This window comes from Aptenodytes forsteri, unplaced genomic scaffold, assembly GCF_000699145.1.
Source record: "Aptenodytes forsteri isolate BGI_AS27 unplaced genomic scaffold, ASM69914v1 Scaffold15, whole genome shotgun sequence".
NCBI classification, from domain to species: Eukaryota; Metazoa; Chordata; class Aves; order Sphenisciformes; family Spheniscidae; genus Aptenodytes; species Aptenodytes forsteri.
Window position 1 is genome coordinate 22,312,565 of NW_008795129.1, and position 19,089 is coordinate 22,331,653.

Consider the following 19,089-nt stretch of genomic DNA (forward strand, 5'->3'; position numbering starts at 1 on the left):
CTGCCAGAAAAGTATCGCTTCTGAGAACTACTCTCCATCGTCACATGCGCGGATTGCCTGACAGCAATAGCACTATCATCCCGCTCGGCTGGGTAATGTGGAGTTACCTGCAGGGATTGCCAGCTGCTGTGCAGCTGGGTTTCTGGGGTTGCTTTTAATAGGTGGGGTATTGCCTTCAAGAAGTCTTTTAAAAGATGCTTTCATTTCTCCAGAATGCAGTTTCTGCGTTTGTTTTCCTTTCTTACTTTATCAGTATGGAAACTTGCAGCAGGAGAAGGGACTACTTTGTTGCTGGAAGCACAGTCTTGTGTCTGGAGCCGGGCAGTTGTGTGTTCCCCCATGGACTGCAGGCACCCCGCAGCCTTTGGGAGATGCAGCTGGTTCCTGTTGCTCAGCCAGGATGATGGCAGTTCCCGTCCTCGGGGAGAGGTGTGACTCAGGTGCTGCCCAAGCCGCGGTGGGCTGGGCTGGCTCTCCCTGGGCATTCTGAGCACGGTCACCCAGCGTCCAGACCTGTTCTGCTGATTGCTTGAGTCCAGCTCAGAGGAAGAGGATGTGTATCTGAGACACTGCAATAATTCCCCCAGGAGCCAGTTCTGGTATCTTGATGGTAATGTCTTTTTTCCATAAGTACAGAAATGCTGCTGTGCACAGTACTGTGCATCAAACTCCTGTTCCCTGAATGAGAGTGATTTTACTTGTTTAATTAACACATGCCAGTTCATCTCTTGGATACCTTCATTACTGTGTTTGTACAGCTCCCACCTCAGCAGGACTCAGCCTGGCTGAGGCATGCAGAAGGTCCTGCAGTGTAAATACAAAGTGCTGATGCGAGGCACTTAAGGCATAGTTTCTCCTTCAGAGTACAGAAGGAATTTGAGAGGTTTTTCCAAAATCACATATTTAAATGCATAAGTAAGTCTTTGTTGGATTTACAAAAGGCAGCGTATTTCCCGAAACTTGAACTTTTGACTGTGGGTGTGTGTTTAGCTGGTAAAAGTAAAGCCTTGGTTGTATGTATGCATAGCGACCAGCAAAGTAACCGGTGACCCCCAGTCATTGCTGTGTCTGAGCTTTTAAAGCTATTGCTGGCATATGGACTTGCCCTGCGGGGACATCATTTGGTTGTATGGATGTCCCCTTAGTTCATTGGGAAATAAAGCCAGACTTTTCATGTCAATCTTAGCATCTCATATTTTTCCTAAAATTCTATTAATATTTAAATTGATCTTAAATTACCTCACAAGAAGTAGTACGGGGAAAACAAAAAAGAGGGTCTTGTTTGTTTTTAATCCTGTGCTGGTAGCTTATGCAGCAGTCATGAGCTGTTCCCTGATACCAGTAATGTTGATTTCTAATCTGAGAAATAGCTTCTTACCTCCTACTCTGCTAAATTATAATGACAGAGTCCCAATAGTCATGAAAATACTTTTAAAGAACAGAAATACTGAAGGTGCATAGAGTTACTATAGCAGGTTATTGCTGGATTTTCTACACATGAAGTTGATTTCAATGAATGTGGCTAATGTATGAGATAAGCTACAAAATGAAGTATGAGAAGGTAAAAATGAATATTATGAAGGAATTACTTAATAAAATGGATGAAATTTTGCGAGGTACAATGTGTTTGAATGAATGAATTTGAAGTGATGTAGATGCTGCTAGATCTCTTTCCCTTGCAAAGAATTGCAGTATAAAAACTTATCAGAAATAGCAAATCCTCTCAATATTTTTCTGTGATTAATTATTATTTTTTCTTACACATGTGTAAACTGAGGCTCAAAAAATTGGCTCTTTGGTCCAAGTTATTACAAAGCCAAATATGAAATCTAGAGGATTTTGTCTATCAATCAGCCTTGCTGTACCCAGTGAGCAACATCTCATTTCTTGAAGAAAATGAAATAGCAGGTGATGAGAGTGCCGAGAGCTCAGTCCTGCCTTGCGGTTGTTGGTGCCGTTTTCCAGAGATTTCTGGAGCAAGAGCAGGATCTATAAATCTTACCCTTATCTCATTAAAAGCAACCAAATGTTTGGGACTAGGAGATAGCAGGGCTTGAAATGCTTATTGGTTTCCCTTGGAGTAAACTTGGAGCTGTTGTTGACTGTTCAAAGGGAGCCACATCCAGCTCTCCTGATTGGAAAAATGTGGACAGGGAGAAAATGCCAAGACCCGTAGCTGCCTTCTGTCTCCAGCACCAGTGTCAAAACATTTTAAAACTTTAGTATGAAATTAGGGTTTTAAGGTTTGCATCTCACTGATGTCAGCAGGAGAGCAACAAATGGAACCACCAGAATACCTAGCCCTCGCTGTGTTTGGGGTTGGCACCGAGGAGCTGACCCTGCTTGCCTCTCTGTCCACGTGTGTAAAGCTATGCTTTTTTACATCTTTTAAATACATTTCCTGCCTTGGTTCAGAAGCTTCTTACATAGACTGAGGTCAGACCTCCTATGTTTAAACAGAAGAAATTACATAGGTTTATGCAGTTATTTCTCATTCGTTCATTGATATTTAATGACTCCTATGGGTCAATCTTTGTCTGAAACTTGCTATTTGCATACCTGCCTTCTAACAGTGACTTGGAAAATCTCTTTTCAAAGATAAGTAGAGGCCTTAAAAGTGAAATTATGAAACTCAAGAGCCTAAGGACACTTGATGGGCAATGTCTTTCACTTGTGACACACTAATAACAGACTGAACCCCTTGGTCTTTGGGCTGAATTTAGTGTGCTCGCTGCAGCTGTTAGTAAGCAACTGCTTGTTAAACTGTGAGGTATTTTCCTTTGAAAAGTATTTCAGTCACGCTTGTCATAAGTAGAATTTGGAAGTCATTTTAAGTAGATCCTCTTCCAGACTTGACCCAGAGCTTGGGCAATGGAATGGAAAAAGCTCATGGCCTTTTTACAGAGCTCGATTCTTGAAACAAATTGGCCTAAAAGGCCAGTTGCTGGAGAGGATTCACAGCAGGGACCTGGTGGCGGGCGCCTGCGAGGCGAAGGTTGTGGTGCCCAGGAATGTCAGTTGTGGAACTAGTTTGAGCAGCTTTGGATAGCTTCATTGTTTGTGCCGCAGAGAGCAGGGTGGCTTGGCAATGAGCAGCTTCGCCATCACCTCCCCAAGACTGAGTTACAAGTTACATTGTCCGTAGTGATACCGAAATCTTACAGTAACAGTAGACTGTATGAAAATCACTGTCCAGGAGTTGGTCGTGCAGCAGATCTGAGTGGTTGCAGGCAAACACTTCGCTTCTCACCAGATTGGGGCACACCAGTACAACAGCTTCAGTTGCAGTTTTGGCTTGTGCTGTACTTTCTATACCTTCACAGGAAAGACCCTTAGTGCTCTGTCAGTAGCCAGAACAAGATCTGCCCATCTGCGTTTCACTCCTTATGTGTATAAGAAAGAAGTTGCAATGTCCTGTTGTCAAGGTCTACTTTCTAAACTCATTTTAAGGCAAAGCAGAGGGGGCACCCCCGTTTGTGCTCTAAGTATATGCAACTCTTAGCGATGAGTGAAAACCGGTCCTTTTATACTAATGAGCTAGAGGACTTTAGAACTTGTAAACATCTTAGCTGAAAGCTTCCTACAACAGGCTGAGCCCTCAGGTGTGCTTAAGCCAGAGAACATGTGGTCAGTTAATTGCTTAGTATTGTAATTAGATAAAAGTAATATTGTGAGTTTAAAAAAAATCAAATATTCTAGGCCGTCATCTGAGAACTGCATTATGGCTTAACCTTGCTCTTGTTAGTGTTGGTGTAAGTGAGGGGAGGATGCCACTTGGCTTGTCAGGGATGCCATGGACAAACAAACTGGACCAAGTACAGAATGGTGCTGTGAAACCACTGGAAAAGAAAAGCAGAAACACTGGCTTACAAAGGATCACAGGTGTAATTAATTAAAAATAAAATTAAAAAATCAGAAAACAAGCTTGACAAATCATTTTTCCCATATGAACATGTTACTTTACAGAATCCTTTAGATAAAAGATGTGAAATGTGAGTATATTCAGATGGTAGCCTTCAGTCGTTACTGGAATAACACTGACATTATTATAGTGCAGTTTAACTCCTTGTTATGTTCTTTGAACCAAAATTAAACTACAGTAGAGAATCGTACTGAACCGCTGGATTTGCGGTTAGGTAAGGAAGTAATCGTCTAGTGTTAAAGCTGAATTCCATAATTTAGGGATTTTTATTTTTAAGCTGAAATTCCAAATGCTGAGTGACAGTTTTAAGTTTATACACTTGTGCGCAAATCCACCTGTGTACAGTACCATCCGTCTGTGCACAGGGTTTTATTCACTTGGTAGTACTGGAAACAACATGGATGGAAGGGTGTTCAGGAAAGCGGCACCTCAAAACTGAGCCACTTGGGTGAACCTGCAATATGAAACTGGAACCCAAATTAAAGGTCACGTTTTATGTTTTACAAAAACCTGAGGATTTTGGTGAGTTTTAGGGAAAACTGACACTTCCAGGGCCCCGGTCTCTGGGTGGCCACATGGGAAAGTCAGGTTGAAGTAGGCGACAAAAACATTGTTTTCAGGGGGTTCCCATGGTTTGGTGTCTGTTAAAAACAAACAAAAAACCCTTCTTCAGCAAGGCGCCTTTCCTTATTGATTCAAGGATGTGTATCCAAATTGTTTTCTTTTAGCCACGTAGTGCTGGTACTCAGCTGCACCCTGCTTTCCCCGGGTGTGGAACAAGGCTGGGTGTCTCCCTGCGTGTGCTCCCTGCAACATCTGGGAGACCTTTCTCTGACTCTGTGCTCCCACTGATGAGTCCCCGCGCAGCTCCGTGGCCGGTGAAAGCCGGACCCGAGCTCCCTGTATGTTACGTGGTTTCTGAACAAGGAAGTCTTGCCATTTCTCTTGTTCAAGCAGTAGCTTGTTTTCTCATTTGCTTTTTAAAATCAGAATCAAAACATGATTGCTGTTGGATTGTACTATCTCATTGCTCCTGCAGTTGTAACACAGACAAAAATCCAGTGACTTCAGCCTGGTGGGAACAGTAGGGCTGTGCACAAAAGCAACTTATATTAAAAATGCCAACTTCCGCTGCGTTCCCTAACACAGAAGTTAGCATATGCATGCTAAAGTCTGGGGGTTCAGACAGGCAAGTGACAGTAGTTCTGCAATAACTCAGACCTCTGAGGCTGCCTTTTTCCATGTCTTTTCTTCTCTCCGCAGCCCTTCTGGGCCAGTTGATGTTATACAGTTGGCTTCTCCCCTTGATCCTTCTGAGCAACCCTTAGCTGTTTCTACGGTGTATGGAAATGTTGATCCCGTGGATGCTGCTGAGCTGACTGCAGCAAGGTATTGTACAGAGCTGTTGCAGCTGGAGCGGTGGGAAACAGCTGCAAACTGCTTACTGGGGTGGGTGGAGGACCACGGAGGTCAGCGCTAGCTTAGAAATTGCTATCACTCTTCTTGGATGGATATATGTCTGATATGGCCAGTTGCTGATGGGTTTGCCGAGTCTGTCTGTAGTCAGTGGAGCATCTGTCAGTGGAAATCTTTACCAGAATTTAAATCTCCCTCTATCAAAACCTTCAAAGGAAGATGCCGTTTACCTTTCCCTGAGATTGAATCACTTTAGCACATGGGAAGGTCATGCCTTGTGAAGGTGCAATATATGCCTTATATTTTTTTAGGTGCTTATACTTTTTTTTGGATTAGTACAAGGTAACTGATCCTTTGGTCATTTTCTTTAACTTTGAGAAGTTCCTTAACAGTATAATGCTGATTATAAAGCATTCAAGTATCTCATCTCTGTTGGATACTGGGCTTTTTGTCTGCTTTTACTTGCACTGAGAAGGGAAACTGTTGCTTTATTTGTGCTGGTGGCAGCTGGGTTGTCAAGATCTTTGGGTGTATGAGTTTGTCTTAACTGTCAACACTAGAGGAAGCCTTGTAGGGTGTATTTACCCTTCAATCATTGTGAATTCAGTGGAGTGTAAACATACACAATATATTTAAGCTAGCATTAAATTGGTTAGCTGAAGTAGCAATAATATGCTATCAAAGGCGGAAAGGAGCTTGTGTGGTTTGCTCAATCCACCTTAAAGGCTGTGTGACTTTGCTGTTTAGCCGGTACTGGTCTTCCATCAGTCCCCAAGCTAGTTAGTTGCTAATGCTGGCTGAGTGAATCTGTGAGAAACAAACTTTTTCCTACAATCGGGGTAAGATGATCTAGAGAAGCTTACAGTGGGAAGCTAATGATGTGGATTTCTTCCAGTTCTTGTAAGTTTTTACTCAAAGAGTTGTGTTTCTTTGTTTTTAACAAATGAAATTGGGTTACTGATGGGTTTTTGTGGATTCTGTTTTTTCTTGCTAATGGAGTGTTGGCCATAGTAGCAAGGCAGTTAGAAAAGAGTGAGCAGTAATTGAGGTGGAGCTATGATCTACTTTCTGAATGCGGAGGAATGAAAAAAGACTAACACCAAAAGTGCCAGGAAGATTTATATATGGTCTCTGGACTACAGTCTGAAATAGAAGACTCTTGCCCTTGGGGTGATAGTTTGCTGTTTGTAGGGAAAAAGGCACACAAACTGTCTATGATTAAATGTCACCTTAGGAAACATTTAGGAAGAGCAGTCTTAGAGTGTTTTAATGTACTGCTTCTTGTAAACCTCATGAATTCACACTGTTCACATTCTCATCTGGATCTGCAATGTCGAGTTAATTATATTATACCTTTTCTTTTGATCTGCTTCATAACTTCTGTCTTTAAAATGTTTTTACTGTTAATGTCCAAAAGTTAGTCTCAGGGTTCCTTGCTTCATCCCAGTTGCATAGGCTGCGAGTGCTGGTGCTGAGCTGTAGTTAGCCCATACGGGGTGGCTGAGCCTAGTAGGGGTGAGGGCACACAGACTGTGCAGCAGCCACAGGATCTGGCTCTTGTTTCCATATCCTGACCTTGATGAAGGTGCAGGGATTTTTGCAAGGGTTTAGTGCTAAAAAGTTGCAAACCAGGGGTATTCAGTGTGGAAGTAGGTAGTTTTTCAGCTCCTGAAATGGAGGGAGGTGAGAGAGAAATACACTGGTCAGCTGGAGTGAATCTGGCTGCAGGTAGTTCTCTTATGTTTGTTGGTTTTAATTTTTTTGTCTATTTTTTTAAAAAGCTGCACAAGTTAACTCTTGTCAGTATTGTTTGTTTTTCTTACTCCTTTAGTTTGCATCCTTGGTCAGCTTTAGAAAAAAAAGCCTACCTGTTCTCTTTGCACCTGTCTTCTGTCCAGGCTGTTGTTGCTTGCCAGCTTCTCTGTGAGCCTTGCAGAGGTGTTCCCTGGTGTCCCAGCAGTAGAAACGCAGTAGCTCCCACATGTGCTCGCCCGCAGATGCAGCTGATTGGCAGAAGAGGGGTTAATATCAGCACAGCTGGACCCCTGCTTTAGCTCCTGTCTGAAACAGGCATGGTGCAACTCTCTTCCAGCAGTAAGGAACACTGCTGACTTCCCTGCGGTTTGGTCAGACCTAACCTGATAACAACATAATGTTGGTAGCAAATGAAAGTATTACTCTTAAAATGCATGGGATTATGCTCACAATGAGGATAAGTAATAGCAGGACTGGGCTTTTCTTATCCAAGGGAAGAGTTTCAGTGATGTTTGTTGTTTCATGTCATTGCCTTATCCCTCATCTTCTCTTCACCTGTGACGTGGAGCAGACTTTTGCCTATATAAGTAAGATGATCATATTAAAGCCACTGCTTTTTTGGCATTTTATGTAGAAATACCGCACCACTGCTTTTCAGTATGACTGCAAAAAAATTCTCTAATGCACACACATGTGATGTCTTTGTGTCGATGCCTACTGGTTATACCTCTGCACTATACTTTTGAAATGTTACCAGGGCTACTAGATGGCATGATGCTATTCCAGTCTGTCTGCATTAAAGTACAATTATGAAGTGTTTTTCCCTGAATATACTTAGTTATTTACTAATAAGTTCATTTTGTTTCCATGTATTTCCCCATCAGGGGTGTCATATAATGCAGATGGTGTGCACTTTGACAGGGAAAAATAATGGTGCATATAAGGCAGGGGTCAGTTTGTGCTAAATGTCTTCCAGATGGCAGTGCATAATAAGAGATCAGGTTGTCTCTCCATCTGTCCGGTCAAGAAACTGTATCTTTGTTTTGCTTCTTGAGGATGACCGTCTGCCTCTCTCCTCCCCTGCTGATTACATATTGATCAGGGACAACATGGTATCATCTGTGCAGTAAGTAGATTTTATTTACTGTATTTACAGAGGAGTGCCCTGAAAAGAATTAGGTAAAAAGTTCACTGGCTGTTCTGCCAAGCATTTTTGTTTAGCAATGAAACTGAAAGGCCAAGTTCACTCTGATTTGCCAGTACACATTGCACTAGGAGAAATTTTGGCTAGACGCATCTTTCTCTTTATGCTGCAGGTGCAGAGCTCTGCAACAGGATTTCTGTTTTATATGAGAAATGTTTGGATTGGAAAGGCAGAGATGGCAGATAAGTGTCCTGGCTGTACGAGACCACAGCTTAGCTGGGCTCCATGGTTAGAGGTGTTACACATTTCTAAGCAGTGTCTGTCTGTTCCCTGCAACTTGCTGCCTGTCTTGCGGGCAAAAAAACCTGCAAGTGCCCAGGAAAAAATGGTAGCTTGGAAAGCACTGGCTGCATGAGTTGTGTTTAGGGTCAGGCAATAGGTAACAGGCAGGGCAACCCAATCTGATCCCTTCCACATGCTAAGGAAAGCTTCTGCTCTTGCATTTAATCGCCAGCTGAGGTTGTGGAGCTGCAGCATGGCGTTTAGTCCAGACCAGACAGAGCTGTCGCAGCTCTGTTGTGAATACTAGGGAATGAAAGCTGTTCTAAACCTGAGTTGGTGTTGGACAACGTTGTGTTCCCCTGCATCAGCCTCTCTCCCAGCTCCTGTTACGTGGAGGGCACATTAAGCTGTCATAGGGGAATTTGTGATAGGTGATGTCGGATGCACCAAAAGCTGTGTTGCTTTATCTGCAGATGGACCTGTCCCGGTCGCATAGTTCACAGCCTGGGGAACTGTGATGCTCTCAGGGTGTGCTCCTCAGTGTTAGCAGTACAAGCAGGCAGGAACACCCAGGGTTATCTGTATATGCAGATGGTCAGAAAATGACTTTTGAGAATTACTTTAACAGAGATGGAGCTTGAAAAACGTTTGTTTTCGAATCAGCTCAACTCTACAGGATGAAGGCTGGCCCATGTATAGTTTATTGTGCACTGCAAAGACTTGGCCCTTTTGGTAGTATCCTTGCTACAACCATTAGAATATTACTTGTTGGAAAATAAGTTTAATGGCAAGTCTTGTTTTAGTAAGAGCTGTGGAGAGGCAGAGGTTTTAATGTAGCCACTTCATGTCTGAGCTGATACAAGCACCATGAGTTGATACGTACCTGAGTTGATGCAGACTTAGGCTGGAGAGTTTAGAGTGGACAGAGTCTGTGTTTTGGACAGGGTTGCTGTGTTGTGCCACCCTGCCTCAATTTGTGCAGTTTGTACCATTTCTGAGCTGCTCTGCTTCTGCCTTGTCCTTTGTGAGCTTATTATGCCACCAGTGGGCAGCACCCATCTGCAGGTAGTGCCCATCTAGTGATGGGCAAAAACCAGTAGCACTACGCTGTTGCAATTCTACCTGCAAACTGTGCTGAACAGTGCTAAAATTATTATGTGGCAATATTAGCCCCAGACCTGGAGTGATCAGTCTTGCAACCTACTTTTCATGGCCTTGCTCAACACTCCTTGGTACTGTGGACCCGTTGTCAGAGTGACAGCAGTGGGGAAAAGGGGTTCAGGCTGCCCGTGCACCCTGTCCTGCAGTCCGCCTTCCCACGGCACACAGGTGGATTCCTCCTAGTACTTGTGTCGGTGCAAGATGTCAGAGAAAATGCAAGTACCAACTGCATTTCTGCCATGTTCCTTCACAAGCTTACTTGCACAAGTAAGGCAGCTGACAGTTGGCAGGCATGGTCTTTATGGGAATCCAGTATTTGATGGTTTAGATGAAGCTTGGAAAGATGAGGGGAAATTATTTGTGTATTTTAACACATACCGATACTATCGCTCATAAAATTAAGCCCTGTGCTTTGTGAAGGCCAGGGAGCAGAGCTCTTCTAAAAATGCCTGTATTTTGATAGCTAGTTTTGCTTTGCAGAGAGCATTAGAAATGACATTAGTCAAAGTATATCTCTGAAAATTGTTTCATTTTATGTGGAAAGACTTAAAGGGGGAAGCTGAAGGGCTGCAGATGGGCAGTGGGGCCTGTGCGAAGGGTGTGGCTGAGAGGGGAACAGGTGCTACTGTAAGCAATTAACTGGGACGGTTTTATGTGTGCGTAACATAAGGTCCGTAATTTTATGTGCGCTTGGTATTCTTGTTTGGCTGGGCCCTCTTGTGAATTGTTTGGGTTTTGCAATTCTTTGTTTACTCTCCAAACAGATGTTCAGCATTCACTTATTTTTAGCAGTTTACTTTTTGCTTTAAAATCTTACTTTCTCTAATTTCCGTGTGACCCTATATAGTCACGTCGCTTTTGTATATATTTGATGCTATTACTATATTAGGACAAAGACATTTTTAGCAAAGGGAAAAGTCCTTTCCATGAAAAAGGAAACAGTTTGCTTTTAAATTTTTATTTATTTATTTATTTAAACTTGATGTGACTGAAAATTTAGGAAGTCTATGTTAGTGTCAGACGAGTTTGGACAAACTGGGGGAAGGAAGGAAGGAAGGAAGGAAGAGGAAGGATTGCGTAAAGCAGAGATAATTTCTTAGAAGAAATAACTGAGTAGCTATCCCATATGGCACAAAGCAACTTCATGGATATGAGCTAATTAAAGTAAACCACTCTCAGAAAGAGCTTTCATAATTTTAGTAAGTTAGTGGATAAACACTTTGGGGAATAACTGTTCTCATGCTCATACATATTGTAACTAAAGTTAGGGATGTGATTTATGTTTGTCCTCTGTTTGTATACATGTTTCTAAAGGAAGTAACAATCTGTCCCTGAACTTTACCAACTCTTATTCAGTAACACAACTTAATCTATCTTCTACAATTACAGTACAATTACTGGGGGAGAGGGGAGAGGAAATTTTAAAAGGAATGGCTAAGATAACTGTTTATATTTAGTTCAGGAAACCTAAAAGAAGCTTCTCAGCCAAGGCCTGGTTCCACCAACGTTTCTGTAAACATTTGTGTCTGGATCTCTGGAAGCAGGAGCTGGCAGGAGGGGAGGCTGTTGTGTGTGGCTGCTACCCCAGAACATCTGTGTCCCTCTGGTATGTCAGAGGTGCCCTGGAAAGAACAACGTGGCATGACAAGACCCTACCCTGCTCCTGCTTTTGAGACATGAAGTCATTGGTTATTTAGTTCCTTTTCTGTCATTGGTTTAATAAGTGTGGCCAAGAGCTGGGGGAGTAGTATGGTTACCAGTCTCCTTAAAGTGAGAGAGAATGCAATTGAGCTTCTTGTGGGGATACACAGGTGATTTAGCTTCTTAAAGAGCATTAGAAGGCTCCCGAGAGAAGTGTTTTATTTGTGTTGCTGTCGAGGCTTTTTTCTAATTTGGGTTTTGCTTAAGAAAACAGAAAGTTAATGGGGCTGTAACGGTGCATTCTGCTCTGGTCTGCCTTGAGGAAAGGGAATGGCAAGACTACCCTCCCCTGCGTGCCAGGGATTTGGGCAGATGGCTGTTTCCTCCTGTACTCTGGTTGGTGTCTGTGGGCAAGAGCTCCTTTTCTGCAGGCACGTGCCAGGAGAGGGCACGCCTCCCCAAAGCACCCCACAGTGCCTTCCCTTGCTGTGAAGAAGCTTGGTCTTTCCAATCTGTATTTACGTGCTCTGGAAATCATTATGTGGCTGTCATGCTTCTGAGCTTGGGTCTTGTGGGGCTTTGCTGAGCAGAGGGACTTGTAGGAATTAACAAATACAGCAGTATTACAGTCCTGTAATCTTAACATTCATGTCATGAGTTCAGGGATCATTGTGCTTTTAGCTTTACAGTATAGGGAGAGCTTTTAAAGTGAGAGAATTTTTTAGTCCTGGGTTTTAGTTTTTTCTAAAAGACAAGTCACTCAAGTCACTTAATTGAATGTTTGTATCGTATGCTGAGGAGAAAGGGCTGCGTGAGAACTGCAAAGTAGTCATTAGTGATTTATTTATTTTACTAATTTCCTACACAGTTAAATTTCTCTGGCAGTTAATGTTATGGTTTATAAGAGCTGTCAAAACTTTGCAATATTACTGGTTATGTGGTCATCTGAGAAATTAAATGAAATAGGGTTTGTAGGAAAGAGTAATTTGTGGGAGGTGTGAGGGAGACAGTATTGGGGAGGGGACGATGTGCTCCTTAGAGCTCCTTAGTTTAGATCCAGCCAAAGTTCATCTTTTAAGCAGACTTCACTAAAGCTTCATGGGCTCTTCTGAAATTTGTCAGCTTATTTTTAATAATTGTTTTGCAGCACTTCCAAGTCTGATAGCTGCAAAGAAGTTGATAACCTCGATTCTGGGGATGTACCTTTGGCTGCGGCCCCTGGTGATGGTGTAGAACTGCCTGCTCAAGAAACTGAAGGTTTCACAAGGGAAAAAAAGAGGTATTGTGCAATGTTATTTCATATATTACAATTTCCATGTCTGTACATCCTTTGCTTAAGAAAACATAAGTAGTGTGAAAGAGGCTGAATAACTTTAAAAAGTGTTTTGTCTAAGTTATATGAACACTTTGTTGCTAGATTTTGAAACCAAATGGTAGACTATCAAGACCTGCTTACTCCAGTATATATACTGCAAAAGACCAGAAGAGGGAGCTTGGACTACGCTGGTTATTATTATGTTGATCTTTCCTACTGTTTTTAAATCAATAATTTTTTAGGGTTTTTTCCAAATATTTTCTCTTCTTGAAGTTCAAGTTTGTTTTGTTTTGTTTTGTTGTTTGGGGTTTTTTTGTGAAACCGTGCAAGATCAGGTCATATTCAAGAGGACTGTTCCACTCATTCCCCTTCAGATGCTGCCAGCGTCTTCCCCACCCCACACTACTGATTTGTATTGTAGTTGCCAATACTGAGGGAAGAAGTTCAGCTTGGTTTTGCTCTTGCTGAAGAAATGTTGAATTATCTTGATTTCAAAGTTAAATGTTTCTCTCCTTCAGATTTGCATTGATTGATGCCATAGTGTTTGATAGATGGCCTAGGGAATTTTTGATTGGAAAACCCCCAAACTGAGTCCTCCCATCTCAAATATAGTCAAGATGAGACATGTGCTTGGATATTCCTGTCAGAGCTTCAGATGACGCCTGTCTTGTGGGTGATTAACCAGTATGCTGTTGTGGCTCAGCAATAAAGGCATGCCCTTATTGTGACATCTATTAATGGAAAAGGTCACAGCACAGCTGAGAATATTAAACGGGCACTCCCTAGAGAATAGCGTTCTCCACCCCACAAATACAGGCCGGCAGTTTGTGACAAGTACAATACAGGACAGGAGACACCACGGGAAATACAGCTATTCCACTAAAGCTTTGTTCAGAAATGTCAAAAGATGCCACAGTCAGCAGAATACTCTGAATCACGAATGAAAATGTACACAATAGACATGTTCTGCTGTGGAACAGTGAATGAATACCTATCAGCAAATGCTATTAAAAAAAACATCCACAGTATAATATCTAGGAAACATGTTGGTTAACTATTTGTTCTAAAGCTCTGATTATTTTGACCAGAAAACAGTGTCCTCACCTCTAGTGTATATGCTTGCTGTAGCACAGTTAGGCCAAGTCTTCCATGTAATGTTCCTCCATGAGACTGTACTGGACCTGCACTTTTTAACCTGTTGATAGTTGGTGGGGAACAGAAGTGCTCGAAGGTCTGTTTTGCACCAGTATGCAAGTTCTGTAATCTGGAGAGAATTTTCTGAATGAAGGGTAGATACCATGGTAATTCTCTAAAAATGGAGAGAAATGGTCAGGTGAGGTTGTAAGTTAGAAAACATTCACTCCAAGATGATGTCTCTTTCCAGAGAATCATCCAAAATTGTTTGAACTTAATGGATACCCGGGACTGAATTTCACATTCTGTGAGTGCTTTAGTGTAGTCACAGATGACTATCGTTTACAAATCCAAATTGAAACCACCAAAACACATGGTGATTTTTTTTTTTCCTTTTCACCAGAATTCAGCATCAAAGAGAGGAGAAATAATTTTAGAACTCTGCAGACAAGCAGAGCTGCTGTGCTCACATATTTAGATTGGCTTGTGCCCCTGAAGTTTCTGTTTGGTTTTGATAATGAAGTAGTGTGTTTAATAATGTAAATATCTGTGCGTGCGTAAGAATCTCTTGGATGGGGTAAACAATGGTCTAATTAAGTACTATGAGTAGAACTGCTTAATGCAGAATCAAAATCCAGCCTAGGATGTCAGTAACCAAAATGTACACCAGCAAGCATCCTTGTTACGCCTTGAGAACAGCAGTATTATCATCCACAGCCTTCTTTCTCTAAAGCTGAACTTGCGTGTTTGCTCTTTTTGTAACATGAACAGAGACTTTCACAGATCTTAATGAAAATTAAGATGCATACAGAGGTGAGAATTAGAGATATCTGTGGGACAAAAGATAATTCTTGCATCCTTTTGAAAAGCAAATATATTAGTGTCCAAATAACTCTTTGCTGTTATAATCAGCTGCTTATGTAAACCCTTCTTGGACTATCTTGCATTTTTATGTGATTCATGTGTATCAAGTCAGATCAGCCATGGAAAACTGGGTTGTGTTTCACTTTGTCACATTTATGGCAACTGCCTGGACGGCAAGGTGCTAAACTTCTGCAAATGCTGTGCCACTGCACAATTTTCTGCAAAATAGATCCTTGAGGCATTTCAGCCTCCTCTGTGATTATGATGGTCACATTATGAACTGTGTCACAGACAGTTCATAATTTGGGAGAAGTGCTGAAATATTGCTAGTGAGTGTAACTTGTCCTTTATGGAAGCCCTACGGATAGAGCTGGAAAGGCCCTGAAGAGCTGATCCATCCTTCTGATTGTCCTATGAGGAAGAGACACGGATATAATCCATTCTGTAGAGCAAAAAGCAAATGCTGTCTTTGTGCATGTCCTCACCTGTAGCCTCACTACCTGCTTTGAAAGCTACACCTGTGATGTTAAATGTGGCTGGTGTGATTGGAGAGGTGGGTCCTCCTTGTTGTCAGATACGGGGTCAGTTTTCTTTCAAAAGCTAAAACAGGCTGTACTCATATCATTTTGAGAGACTCTGGATGGATAGGGAACTTCTGCTGATCTGTGAATCTCTGAAATTAAATACACATCTCTGTCTTACACAGTTTTCCTGAAATGAGCCTGGAACCAATTGGAAGCACAGCAACAAATCTTTCTATCTGAATGCAAAAAGTCACAACAGTCTTTACAGAAAGCTCTGCTTTCTGCATCGTTGTTTTCCAAAAGGTGGTTTCATAAAACTTCCCTGGGAGGAAGCAAAGCTGAATTATTGGTGTCACACAGAAAAACAGGATAAGCTTTATGACTTCTGGGTTTTATTTGCTTGATCACATGTTGAAAACAAGTTTTCTCCTTTTGCCCACCTTTGGAGAGGCTTGGTGTATAACTAAGTAAGTAAAAATTAATGTATTGCCTTCATTTATGACCAATACTGATAATCCTAGACTGAGTTGCTTTTAATGATGTAATGAAAACCAAGGAGGGATTAAATGGGATTCAAAAGCACAAGGGTTTTTTCCTTGAGTGGATTTAACCCTTTTGAAAGGGATGAGTCATTCCACTAGGTTTACACGTGCACTGAGCAAGGAAGAGATGGGAAATACAAGTGAGGGATGCAAATGCAATCTCAAGGCCTTCTTGTTTCCACAGTGTGGGGTTTTGAGGGTTTTGGGGTTTTTTTTTAGGAGGGGGTGTTTTTACATGTATTATATGAACTGGATGGTAGTATACCTCTAATGTGTGTCTGGACTGTTTGGTGCACAAGTGAAGTGATGTTTTTTTATAATAGCAACAGAATGAAGGCATTGAAATGAAGTTGCTTAGGTCTTGGAAACTAAACTCCAAGGATTTTTCTTGAGGCTTTGTGGCCGACATCCCAAAAAGCATTCACCATCTTCTGAAGCACAACATAAAAAATAGATACCTTCCACGTAATCAGCCAGTCTCTAACAAATGGACAGGAATGAGCCACAGTCCTGCTCTTCATTCATTTCCTCCATTCCACGTTTTTAAAAGAGATTGTGTCTCCTGAATGATGTGTTCAGAACTGCTCAGCCCCAGGCAGGAGGATGCTCTGTGTTGCTCGGTGTAGATCTCTTCAGCCTATTACTGACTAATAGCATCAAATCCTGGGATGTCTGCTGTGTTTCAAGCCAAAAATGTTGTGGACTAAGTGCATTTTCTTGTAGCTGATTGTGGGACTGGTATGGTGGGGTCCCCAGACAAGGGACTGGATCCTGCAGGCTTCTCTGAGTGAAGAGAGAACACCCATGTTGTGTACTGGCAGAGGACAGCTTCCATAAAACAGCAGCAATTCAACAAATAGCTTCCAGTAACTGCATTTTTAAAAGGCAAAGCATTAATGGATGCTTGACAGAAGCAGGAAATTTCACCAGTTTTCTAACAATATCTTTGTTCAGAATTTGGGCTCTCTGGGGTGCATTCTGCCTGCATGTTTATGCTTAAAGAGAGCAATTATTTGTGTGTGTTGTAAAGCTTCTCTCTGTATGTGGCAGTGGGCAAAAGGGCGATGGTAGCCCTCTGTTTGCTTGTTATTACTGTGTATTTTACAGGTTCCCTCAGGCGATATATGGTAATTTCCTTGCTGCTAGAACAGGTTCAGCAGCATGAAAATGAATATGTCATTACACTAATTAATCCATCCACAAGGAATTTTAGAATGGCATTAATCATCTTGCATCAACCCTACAAAACTGGCAGTACAGATTCAAGGCAGAGATTATACACCTGGCTTGGGTTGCGGTTCCCTGGCACTGTGGCATGCACGGTGACAGCTCCGAGGGCACTAGAGGAGTCTGGCATTGCCAGGAGGGTGGAGGACTTGCAGGGGATCACCTCTTGTCCTAGAGCAGGTAATGCATGGGTTAAAACTGTTGAGTCAGATGTATTTTGTATTTCTCAATAATCAATGTTATGCTTAAATATGGCCTGTGCCTTTGGGGCTCTCTACCCCTAATGCTAAATCTTTTAAAAACAAAAGCAAAAAATACCCCTGAAAAATACCAAAAATACTTCAAACCAATTTTCTGTTAACTCTTTTGAAATCAAATTGAAGCTGTAAGCTAACTTCTTTAAGAAGTTACCCAGTTGTCATTTGACCACGCATCCTTGGCAGTCACAGCAAAGACTTGCACCAGGCGGGAATACTGTTCTTGTCTGATTTCTTCATCCTGCATTTTCATAATCTAATCCTTCACGTAGGCCCTGAGGGCAAGAGACCTTTGGATTCTGCCTCCTGAAATCTCCTGCAACAAAGTGCCCCCGGAGAGTGTTATTCACACTGATCTTGTCAGCTGAGGGCAGGTGCATGAAAGCCCTTAAAAATGTCAGTCCCCTCTCGGCGTTACGCAGCTCCTTTCCTAACAAGCCTGGCTCCAGCTGTCTTAGGGATCTTATACCTTGGGATGTTTAAAGTCTTAGAAAGAAGCACGGAAGCAAGAAAAGGTCCCATGGTCTGTGATGGCGATTCTGCAGCTCCGGTGCACGGAAATGTCAACAGAGCTTTGGGCGTTTGGCTCATGGACGTAGTCTGCAGAGGCATATTCAGCAGTAAAACAAACTCCTTCCTTTGGTGTGGTTATGCTTGTGGTCCCAGTCTGTGGGCCAGAAATTTGGAAAAAAGGGGTTTAAAGTTTTGTTTGTGATCCATTGAATTCAGGCCTGGTTCATACAGTAGTAGCACGATACAAATGAAATCCAAAGTTGAAGTGTCTGTGCCTCAGCAGGAGGAGAAAGCAAAGGAGCAAATGAGAGGCCAAAGGCTGCACAAAATTATGTGGGATGAAGAGTTTTCCACAGGGGTTTGGCTGCCCTGGAGCTTTAACTTGGGTCTCCTCTGTAGATCTGCATGATAGACAGACCCCCTTGTTCCTTCGGTGAAATCTCTGCACGGCCACCGTGGAGGCTTCCACACTTGAAGATGTGCTCAGCCCTCAGAAACCTAATCTCCCTGTTTGTATGGCTTCTTAATTTCATAAAACGCTTTTGTACACGGAATCGTCTGGTGTGTTTTGTTCTCACGTTAGTGATCGTAATTCACTGCCGACCTCTGAAAGACTGTAGCCCCCCGGCATCCTGAATAGCACTGTGCAGAGGCCCCTTTTGTTATCTTTGCAGTGGGTTTCCCATGCAGGAAATTTCAATAACTAAGCAGGCATCTTGGTTATTCATAACTCTTAATGCCATTAATCTCACTTGCAATTTAGATTAAGCAGTGACCTTAGCAACTAAACAGTGATCAATGGGGATGGGGGGCACAGTTATTTATTTGTTTTATTTTTATTTTATTTTTATTTTATTTTAGAAACCCATTCTGGTGTTTGTTTCCTGTGAGTTGCAGTGTCCATCCTGGGTGCATCACCACTGGTCACTCCATTTTTCTTTGACTTGTCAGATGGAAATACTCTGTCAGTGTGCTCAGACTTAAAATTTTGTGACTGGGGTTTTTTTCATGAACTAACAATGTATCAGTGCAAATAAAGCATTCGTGCGGTGTTAATCTAGATAAGTGGTGGAGCAGGCTTTGTGTTTAGCAAAGTATTTAACCTATAAGAGTAAGTTAAATCTCTGAAGCTTTACACCTAGTATCTCCTCATGTTATTTTGTGGTGTATTATTTTATATCACGGTAACACAGATAGGGCTGTGTTATGCCAGGTATTGTACAGAGGCTGTTAAATGAATTGCTTTTATTTTTCTTGAAGAGAATATTGAAAAATACCCCACTGATTTAACACACTCTAATTATTTTACTGCTCAGACTTCATTTACACTCTAGTCATGAATCAGTACCCCACTCTAAGCCCATTAAAAAAAAAAAAAAAAAAGAAACAACT

The 19,089-nt window shown here is 42.0% G+C and overlaps 1 protein-coding gene across 10 annotated transcripts in view; it reads left to right on the forward strand.

Annotated features, from left to right (window-relative positions):
• TACC2 (transforming acidic coiled-coil containing protein 2) overlaps positions 1–19,089 on the forward strand; it is a 151,296-nt gene that overhangs the window by 58,634 nt on the left and 73,573 nt on the right. For 8 of the 10 annotated variants that reach the window (XM_009277926.1, XM_009277924.1, XM_009277930.1 and 5 more), the window contains 3 exons: positions 5,186–5,311; positions 8,070–8,219; positions 12,469–12,600. In XM_009277926.1, coding sequence (XP_009276201.1) covers positions 5,186–5,311; positions 8,070–8,219; positions 12,469–12,600 — 408 coding nt within the window. The remainder of the gene's footprint in view (positions 1–5,185; positions 5,312–8,069; positions 8,220–12,468; positions 12,601–19,089) is intronic. The other 2 variants (XM_009277931.1, XM_009277934.1) reach the window with 2 other exon arrangements.